Here is an 11,030-nt window from a genome sequence, read left to right on the forward strand (position 1 = left end):
AAGGGCATGCAGGGGAGTACTGCTCTTGTTGGTGGTAGGCTGTGCTCCTGTCAGGTTCCAAGGCCTTTGAGCCAGAGCACGAATTATAGCTGTTGCTATATAGCCAGAGGGGAACTGTAGATTGGCTAAAATGAGGCAGAAATTAAGGTTTTGCGGACTGGAGTACTGACATGAGTTAAGTTTAAGTGTGCTTTGAAAATTCCATGTTTGCAGTATGTTATTTTGTACTTGTAGTAGCATGGAGTGCTTACGATAATGTTGAAATGTGTCTGAGAATTTAGCAAATGCTTTTCTAAGCACCTCAAGCGAAATATTGAGCACCAGTACCTGAGATAGTGGGAATTCCTTGAGAGCAAAGAATCTCAACATGCTGTCCACATACTAACAGTGATCAAAACTAAGTTGTTATTTCTTGAGTGATACCTTAGCTACAGATTCTCTTGATTATGTATGATTGATTATGACCGATTGCAATTGATTATACATACTGCATGTGTAATATGGCCTTGAAGCAGTTTCTCTACTGAAAACTGACTTTGCAGAAATAATTTTATTATGCAGGTTTGTGACATTCATGTATTTAGAAGCATGTTTGTAATAGTGATAAATAACATGTATCAAAAATAAGTAAGATAGGTTATTAAACTTCAAATACGGGGATAATCACTTTTGTTGCTACAAGCTCTGTCAAAACAATTGAGTCACGTAAATGCCACATGAAGGCATAGCTTGAATGCCACTGGACTGCTGAAGGATCAGTAAGCCCATAGTATTCAAACAGTGAGATAGGACAGAAATATTTTGACTTGCATGTGAGTATGTCAGAAGAGAATTCAGCTTTTTTTTTTTCTCTCATTCTAAGGTGAGCTTGTGGGTCTGGCTGTTAGATTTTTATTTTTTACTCCCCATATTTAATTCGGTAATCATCTGAACATGATAAAAACCACTGCTTTAAAGCTGCTTCTCAGGCAGAAGTGCAGAATATTTGTATGGAGATCAGTCTATTGAAAATTAAATGATTGCATAAGCATTTCTGTTACTTTGTGTGACATTTTTTCCATTGAAATGAAATGTTTTCACATGTACGCGATGCTAGAAGCAATAATTTCAAAAAGACTGGAGACAGTCCAGAAAGAGAACAGTGTCAGTAGTTTCTTTTTCTTTCTAGAAGGCAGCTTAAAAGTCCTATATGAAGTATTGAAGTACTAAGGCTCCAATGTATAAAATAAAGAAATTAAGAGTCTTCTGTTACACTGTGACTGTACATATGATTTTTTGTGGTTTTTTTTTTCCTGAAATATAAAGTTTTTGACCTCTTGTAGACACATTTGATGTGTCTGTTTTACAAATGTAATTTACTCTCCTACTTGGAACTGAGGACATAAAATTTCATTTCCCTGCAGTAGTCTTACTAATATTTTATTTTTTTAAGGACATTGCAAAGCAGGAGGAGAGTGAGTGTGCATTTTTGACTGCCCAGTGTAAGTGTGCCTTTGCTTCTAATTGCTGAAATATGAAACCTACTCTCAGAAAAGTTTTGGAAAAAAACAATTGCCATTTGTAGCTGGGGACTGCTAGCGGACAGCAAGTGCAGACATCTCCCAACATTTCTTCGTGTTTAGATGTCTCTCTGAAAAACAAAATGGATTTGGCTGATTTCTTAGGTGTTAAATGAAAGCGTAAACATTAGTCAAACCGTGAGCTACTTACTGCCTTTCCTTAATTTGCCACCTGAAGAATTTTAGGGATACTGTATGAAATGACAAGAACAGTGAGCATAGCTGCAGCTTGGCATATTTATTGATAAGGATTTTAACATGCTGGGAGAAGTTAGCTGTATCATTGCTCTTCCTTTTTTGAAACTGTTTGGGTTTGGTTTTTTCATCTCTGAAAAGAGCTAAAGATATTTATATTTTCTTCAAGATACTGATTCCATAGAGGAGCTTGCCTTATTGTAGGCTAAAGAATGTTTTCGGATAGCAATAGTGTATTTTCTGGTAAAAGGCTTGACAGTGCGACATAGATCTGTAATAATTCAGAACACTTAACAGTTTTGTCCTGCTAAGTTCACATGTAAATCAGCTGGATGATATACAAGAAACTCCTGGCATCTTCAAGCTCTCATGAGTTATGAACTTAATACCATGCAGTGCTTCTGTAATTCTGGAGGAATAATTACGCTCTTCTGTTCCCCCAAGTATGGTAGTTTTAGTTGCATTGGATACTTGCAGTAGTGGCATCCACAGAAGATTTACACTGGAGTTTGTTATGGAGCTGTCTTGCTTGTTATTGTCAACAGCTGCGCTCTACACTAAGAAGCAGTATTAAAAAAGTGTTATTCTGTTCTCTTCTGGAAATGTCAGACAACTGAAATAATTTTAGCGGAGTTGTTTAAAGTCTGACTGCTGAAGTTACATGGACTTCCTGGAGTTAAAGTTGCCCTTTTTTCTATTATTCAAGAGCCTAAGTTATATTATTTTTTAATCTTTTTTTCTTCTTTTTCTGAGTTTGAGTAGTGTCAAAAATTTTAATGCTAAAATTGTAAAAGAGTGAAAATGACAGCAGTGAAATCCTGACTTTAGTTTCAGCTCTTACCATACAAAAGTGTTTGTATGCATTTCACTTTACAAGTTACCACATTTACATTTAGAGTTTCTTTATGGTGAATGGCAGTGGCAATTGTAAACTGAAACTTGTTTCATACGTTAAAATTATGTCCTTCTGTCTTTGAAGGTTACAGAAAACAGATCAGATGTTGAAGATTTACACCTTTATGCAACTCCGCGGGAGCAGCGGTTTCGTAGGTTTGCCAGTTTAGAATTTGAAGGACAGCTGTACATGACTCCATATGACTTCATTCAGGCTGTCACAAGTGATGAACCGAAATGTAAGCAGGAATTTTATATTGATAAAATTGCTAAGGAAAATGTCAGTGGTGTATTTTATTTTTCCATTTGCTTTTGGTTACTGTTTCTGTTTGAGTGTGGTGAAAAGGTTACTGCATCTTTCAGAAATTTAATGATGTCCAAGTGCATACAGTCAGTATCCTGATTGTTATTAGATTGTAAACATCTGTATACTAGTCATTAATTAAACATTCTTATCTTAGAGGTCACAGACAGATTGACAGGCATGAAAGACAGTTTATACCACTTGCATTGACACAGTCAGGGTTTATTTCTGAGCAGGCCAGTGATGCTGTAAAACTCTTGCTTCCTCCTTCTCCTCTGTATGGTTTCTGTGTAATTAGGCAGACAAGATAAGAGTTCCCTAAATAATTTAGGATGACATTGTTTTGCAGTTTTTGCCATCTTAAATTGTCATCTGCTATCATGTTGCGTTGGGCTTTTTTGCCCTACAGAGGTTTTATAACCATATCATGGCTTTCTAAACAACATGCTTTGAGTAAGAGTTTCAGTCCCCCAGGGGATCCACTTTCTACACTTAAAAGTTGCCAGAGGTAGCACTATGTGTTAATTAAATTAAAGAAAAATAAACTATCAGCTCTGGTTCACTTATTGTAAAACTTTCCCTTCAAGTATCAAAGAGTGACTAAATAGTAAGGTGATCCATTTCTGATCTAGTTTGATTTCCTGGCCCTCAGGGTTGCTGTGCATTGGTAGCAGCAGCTTCTGGGTAACGTGAATATCTCTGCTCAGGTGTGACATGTATAATAACTCACCTTAGGTCTTTATTCCTAAAAGTGTATACCACAAAACTAGCATAGAGAATAGTCAAAAGCAGCTAAAACAGTCAGAGGAGACCTTAAAGCTCTGTGCAGAGGTTAGGTTTTCCCCCTTTGTTCTCTTAATAGTAATTAAACAAGAGAAAAGAATTAAGCCATGGCACATCAGTGATCAAAACTTCTATAACTTTAGAATAAAGAGATAATCTCATTGTAACAGAGAGACAGAAGATAGAGCTTACATGGTGAAAATTTACAAAACTTTGAAACTCTTACCAGAAAGCAAATATTCATTCTCTTCTTTTGCCCTGCAGTTAAAAGAGAGGAAGCAGATTCCCTATCACAGAAGTTAAGGCAAATACACATCAGCACTTTGTATCTACTTCCTTTGCCCAGATCTCCAAGTCTTCCTTTTTTTATGTTACAATGGGATTGGATTTCTCCATGTATGGTTATGAAGCATTTGTGCCAGATACTGGACATCAGTTGAATGTTTCATTTTAACTCCATTTTATGACAGTATGACTGCTTTGACCACACTACATAAATGATTTGCTATTAAGATTTTTCCATGCTAACGAAATTTATGCTTCTTCCTCTCTCACAGCAAGTATTCAGATTTTAAAACAAAACAAAGCCAAAAAGCATCAAGCTCACAAAGACATTCTGTTAATCTCATGCCAAAGGAGAATAGATCTGGCACCCTTCTGAGTTCAACGTAGCAAAGCTTGTTCGTATCAAAATCCTTCATGTGCACCCAGTTCACCTCTGAGACTGAAAGCATAAGTAACCTGGGTGTCCTTCAGTTTTACAAACTAGTATCACAGATTACATGACTGAAAAAATTATTTTAAGGAATGAGTGTAGGAGGCTGTAGCTAAGTAGAAGCAGATGATTTCATTGTAGTGGAAGTCATATTGTCTGGGACGTTGGGTCAATAACCTGCAGATTATCATTTCCCGCTTCTGGTCCCTGACTATGTTAATTTTAGCCTTTGTACTGCAGCTCTGTGAAAGTACTGCTTTGTCAGTTTGGGCAAGTCTTAATTTTTTTGTCTTGCTCTATCGAAGGTAGTAAGTTTAGAGAAGGTATTTATCTGAACAAAATAAGTCATTCTAAACATCTCGTTTTGTACTTTTGGATAATTTTGCAAGTAAATTGCAAGTTGTAAATATTTTGGTCCATTCAGGCTGACATACTAGAGCATCTATAGTTTGCAGGAAAAAAAAAAGAACATCCACCTGTTGGGTTTTCTTTTATAGTGAAGACAAGAAAGGTCTTGAGTTTTGTCAAAAAGCCCTTTGAAGAGTAATAATAGTAGCTCTTTATGTCTGCTTTATAGAAAAGCTAATAATACTAGACCTGAATGAGATTTGTGAATGGAGTGAATGCGTCTATTGTGATTGATTTACTTTGGAAATCTTGTAAACCCTACAAAAGTCAAGAGGGTGTTCACTTCCTTTTTTTGATTAAACACTAACTAACATGGTAAGAGTATATTTTCTTTTATAAAATCTGACTTTTGACTACAGGCGGTTATTATAAAAAAACATAAAATAAATGCTATAATCAAGTTGCTGCTTCTGCCTTTATGATGCAGTCTTTCATTTGGGAAAATAGATTTTTAACAGTCATACTTGATACATTTTTATCATGTTTATGTATTTAGAAATCCAATTAAGAGAAGAAGAAATATATTTTGTTCCCTTTAGCTCTAACTATAGTTATTTTAGCCTAATACTGAGCTGTAAGAAGCATGTATATGCACATAAATCTTCACTTGCTTATCTAGAAAGAAAATCTATCTGTAATGTATGAGACTGGGAAATTATCTGATTGGAAAGTTAGATATATTTATCCTCCAAGTTTTTTTTATGGTAGGCATAAACATATATCAATTTGTATAGCAAGTGAGGTTGTTTTGGGGTGTTTCTATTTAATATTTTGCCACAAGATTTTAAATGAAATAAAAATATTAACCCGAAAAGTAAGTGCAAGACTGTTAGCTCGTGTTACGATGATATTCGATGTAACTCCACAGTAGTTAGAGTGGCATTTGTGACAGCCTTGGTGCTAACCTTTACCGAGATTTAAAACCAAGATTTCAGTAAGTTTGTAACTGTGAACTCATGGAAGACCATAGTGAGTAGCTTCTATATCCTGGTAATTATTTAATGGAGCATGGAGTTCATCATGAGCAAGGGATTTGTAATACCATAGCGAATTTTGCTCTATAAAAATGAGCTTTTATCAACCACAAAGTTATGAATTTGACCACATATTATGCTTTTCGTACCTTTGTGAAAAGTGATACAGTGCTTTATCTTAATATTGAATCTCTGCAAATGTTTGTCTTTGAGAGGGTGGTCGTGGACCTCAAGTTTTGAATTCCTGGATGACTGTGGACAACTGTTTTCAAGTGCGAGTATCTCTAGATGACAGGCTCCAGGAACAGAGAGAGATACTCACATCTGACAACATCTAAAGTGTTAGGAAGAAAGCATCTGCTTGGGCTTACTCATCTATTTTCAGTGTTAACAAGCAATTCCAGTTCGGAGCTGAAAAAGCCCTCTTGAGCTACACTGTTAAAACTACTTAGAAAAAATTCATCCTGACAGAGACTGTAAAAGGGAGCATGAATCTGGGTTATTAGGAGTGGCTTAGCACCTGCTGTAGTTTCAAGATTTATTTTTCTGTATTTACTTCAAAAGACATATGTATTCCCTCAACCACAGGTCAGAATCCAGATCTCCCTAGAATCTTCATTGTAATATTGAATAATCATTTCAGAATATTGACACCACAGGTTAACTTGAATGTCCTCTATTTACCATTTAATGTTTAAATGGTGTGATTTGAAGGTAGAAGTTCTTTTCTCTCACTGAAGTGGAGCTGGATTAAAAACTGTACATCTGAATTGGTTCTTAGAAGTTTGGCTATGTGTTAGGCCAATTACTTTTTTGATAACCTAAAGAGAATTCTTTGGAACTAGGTTGAAAATTAGCCTCATGACGTAGGGAAAATACCTTTTCTTTGGCTAGAAACACAGTATAGATGCAGTCTAATTTTTATGATACCATGTTGGCATAAATTCTGTCTGTTTGTAACGTTGTCTTTTGTTGCAGGTGCTAAGAAGTGGCGATCCCTCTCAAAACAGGTGGGCGGTAGTTCCTGTACTGTATTACAACTGTAGATTTTGACAGAATTACTTTATTTCATTATGTCAACTACTCTCACAGGAAAATTAAGGAACTCTTTTAGTCTTAATTAAAAGGAAAAGAAAAAGGCTAGATACTTTAATTTTTTTGTACCTTTGTACAACTGCAAAAAGACTTGGTCTGTATCCCTGTATTTTAAGTAAAGTACATTCATATTCATGGGTGAAGTTTGCCGTAGTTCAGGTAGAGTGTTTTAAGAGAACAGTTGCTTGGAAGTTGGATGAGAACCTTACTGAAATCCAGGGGGACTTACCATTGGCTTCAGTGAATGTAAGCAGTAATGAGTAATTTCAGCAGCAGATATGTTACATGTCTCTCTCCAACTCTGCAAACACTTAGTATTCATGCAGATGAGCAATTCTTGGAATGATCACGTGTGCAAAATTTGTATATGTGCTTGAGTACTTCACAAAGTCATTGTGGTAAACTGAAGTTAAGTTCACTGGTAGATTTGCATGCAGTTCCTTGTTTTTTATATAGATTTCCTAGCATTTGCTCATAATCTGTTAAATACTTCATTAAGTGTTTAAATATATGCTTCTATCTTTTTTAAATCTTAATTTTTAGGAACTGAATCAGATTCTTATGGAGACACCACCGGTTTGGAAAGGATCATCCAAACTTTTCCGTAATCTTAATGAGAAAGGTGAGGGATAAGAATTTATTTTTCTGAACCAAATTATTACCTGTATTAATTTATTTTGGCTAAAGTGTTGTTTATTTTAATCTGAGTCATATCTTCAAGAAGATAAAAAGCGTTTGTTGCTTTCTAAGTTTTACAGCATGGAAAAGTTTCTTTAGTCCCTACAGCATTTTAATCATGCCATCTTATAGCTAGCCTCCTCAAGTGAATTGGTGTCTTAAGAGTTGGTAAACTGATGTTTGGATGTTTCAAGTTCAATTTGTTGTAATGAAGAATGATCTATAGACCACAGATAGAATATTCTAATACAGACACAGTATCTCTTTACTTTTTTTTAATAGGTTCAATGTTGTGATTATTTTAAAGACAGCAATGGTACCTTATATCACTGAGCAAGCATTTCCTTCGCAACACAAAAAGACAGTTTCAGAAATGCTGTATATCCCTTTAAATTTTGCAGATAAGGACTTTGATAGCTTTTAAAACTGCCACTATTGGTAAAGGAAGAGCCAAGAGGCACTCCTGAGCTTGGTGGTTGGCTTTTTTTGTTTGTTTCCTTGTTTTGTGATATTTTTGTTGTTCTTTCTTACTTTATAAGCTCTATTATTTCAAAATCGATGAACACAGGAAGAACAACAATCCTATGATGGCTTGTATACAGACATTTAAAAGCTATTTATGATAAATAATCTACATATTTCTTCACTTTTATTCAGAATAGCAAAAATCTGATGGAGATTTTAAATGTTTTTTAAAAACAGCCGCAAATACTTGCTCTAAAATAAAGACACTTTATTAACATTTAAGCATGTGAGCAGCAAAATTCCAATCAAATGTGTGCATATAATTGATTCACATAATTCAAATGTGGCTCAAATTTATTAAAGGAGTAAGTGTGCACTTACTCTCAGAGTGCATGGAGGCAGAAAGGCAGAAGGCGGCAAATCTTTGCACTGTATTTCCTTGCTCTAGGCTGCTCTCTATATAGTCAGAACAGCTGACACTTGAAATACTAATTACTTTTTAAAAAATCAGCTTCAGAATCTGTTAATACATTATCAGTTAAAAAACATATCTGAGTGTTGCTTAAGTCTATTTGCAGTGTTGGTTCAACAGTATCTTGCTCCAGTTTTCTGCCAGTGAAATTCTGCTGAAGTTGATGGAATAAGAGGACTCAAAACTGCTGTAATAGGCTGGTGAAATTAGTAATAAACTTTAATATATAGCTTTTCAGCATGCTTTATGATAAAATGAATTCCATCATCCCATTTTATAGATAATATAAGAAAAGGTGATGTGGCTTATGACTGATAAGGTCATTCAGTAAGCCAGTGAAAGGAATAGCAATAGAATTAAGATCTCCTTAATTCTAATATTTATTTATTTTGTACATGACATGAAAAATCCAAGATTAATTTACTCATTTTGTTTAAAGCATGCACATTTTAATATGAAGCAAGTAGCAAAAATTTATGTCCATTTATTTTGTCATAGATTCATTTAAATCAGATGAGCCACATGGATTTATGCCAGTTGTCCATAAGTTTTATTTTTATGTTTTACCCTTGAGTGATCTCCCTCTCTTCTTGCTGATTTTAGTGTAAGCTTTTCTTGCCATTCAGTCTTCATTTCAGAGCCTCTCTCCCGTAGCACTCAGAGCAATCAGCCGAAACTGTCTGCCTGTAGCTACAATATACCGGTAAAAACAAAAGGAGAGAACCTTTCAAGGCCTTTTATGTTGCTGTCTTCATACCCATGATGAACTACTTGACAATCACACTTTCTTCCTCTCTTTTATAAAAAAAGTGTCACCAAACAAACAAAAATACATATTTACTTTTATTGACTGTCTATTAAAGAACATTTTGCATCACTGAAAGAGAACCTTTGAGGTATCTGATTTCTTGAAGCTGCTTGTCCAAACAGATTCAAGCAGGCCTTTGAAAAGTAATTTCTGCAAGCTGCTGTATAAAATCAAGAAGATAAAGCATTGAGCATGCTTTACTTAAATGCCTGCATTTATTCTGTGATAATCTTCAGTGTGGAGTTATGTGTAAATTGGGGAAAAGAGTAGGTAATATTAAAAATACTTACCCTCCCAACTAGACCTACTAGCACTAGTAAAACCTTGGTTCTGAAGACTGAAATATGCTCTCGGATGAAAAGGTGGGAAAATACTTTTTTTTTCTTTTTTTGTTGCAGTGAATTGAGTGGAAGTTGGGAGGACAGTGTTTCAGCTGGTAAAAGTTGAGGGCTTTAGTCATTTTTTTATTTTTTTCTAGTTTGCGATTTGGTTCCAAAGACAATTTACTTTATTGTCTTTTGTACTGCCTTTATATTCCAGTCTCTGTGATACCTGTGGAGATCTCTGCAGCTGGTTATTTTTTCTTTTATGGTCCGGGATAGGAGACCTGATTCTCTTGAAGGCTTTCTCAGGAGAATGGGCTTTTGGGGAGGACTATTTTATGATCGAAGGTTTTGGGAGGCATTTGAACAGATCCAAGAGAAATACAGCTGAGATGTGAAAATCTCCCTCCCGAGTGTTGCTTAAAGACAGAATTAATGTAGAGCTTTTTTGTTGTTTTTTTTTTTATTTCGGCAATGTTGGAAGTGCTGATGTTAAATGTGTTCAATAATTGTAAAAACCACATAAATGATATAATGCTTTGAGTTTTAATTGTACAGGATTTTCAGTGAAAAAAAGTCAGATCACTATTTACATTGTTTGTCACATATTCAGTTAAGTTAGATTTTAAAAGATATTAAACATCCAAAGATATATGTGTTTTTTGAAAAACTTTAGCACCTGACTTGGACTGAAATCAAGGAGAGAGCCAGCAACTTTTGAAAATCCCAGCTGATAGACATCTTTACTCTCAGGCATCTAATTACTTTTTTTTTTTAGTCCTTTGAAGTAGTCTGATATTATGGACTGGTTTAACACTTTTGGTTTTGGAGGACAGACAAAATCAATTGGTCAGAAATTAGGAACCAGCTTTGGTAGTTAAGCCTTGAAGATCGTTAGAGCTAAGGGCTTTTGGGAGAGCTTCAAGTAATTCATCTTACAGTTCTTACTGAACTGTAAGATGCTTCTCTTCATTGGTGCTTATGGGCATTCTGCTAGGTTATCTCTGGGGAGGTGGAAAAGCAGAAGTGCAGCTTATGGTACCAGACATACTATTTGGATATTGACTTCAGCCCTAGTTTATATTTTGCGTTAATCACTTCTGAAGAGAAAAGGAAGTGCGATTCCACACTGTGACTGCCTTTGACTTCTAATGAAAGATGAAAAGCTTAGAATGTCATTTGCAGATTGAATGGGAGTGTTGATCTGCTGGCAGGTAGGAAGGCTCTGCAGAGGGATCTGGACAGGCTCTATCGATGAGCTGAGGCCAGTTAATTGCAGGAGGTTCAACAAGGCCAAGTGCCGCGTCCTGCACTTGGGTCACAACAACCCCAGGCAGTGCTACAGGCTTAGGAAAGA

At 35.5% G+C, this 11,030-nt stretch overlaps 1 protein-coding gene across 1 annotated transcript in view; it reads left to right on the top strand.

The window, feature by feature from the left end:
- Positions 1-2,733: 2,733 nt before the first annotated feature.
- Positions 2,734-11,030, top strand: part of MICU3 (mitochondrial calcium uptake family, member 3) — a gene marked incomplete at its 5' end in the record, with an annotated part of 41,563 nt that continues 33,266 nt past the window's right edge. Inside the window, 3 exons of the mRNA XM_009875094.1 lie at positions 2,734-2,887; positions 6,811-6,842; positions 7,471-7,549. Coding sequence (XP_009873396.1) covers positions 2,734-2,887; positions 6,811-6,842; positions 7,471-7,549 — 265 coding nt within the window. The remainder of the gene's footprint in view (positions 2,888-6,810; positions 6,843-7,470; positions 7,550-11,030) is intronic.

Source organism: Apaloderma vittatum, unplaced genomic scaffold (genome assembly GCF_000703405.1).
Source record: "Apaloderma vittatum isolate BGI_N311 unplaced genomic scaffold, ASM70340v1 scaffold8058, whole genome shotgun sequence".
NCBI lineage: Eukaryota > Metazoa > Chordata > Aves > Trogoniformes > Trogonidae > Apaloderma > Apaloderma vittatum.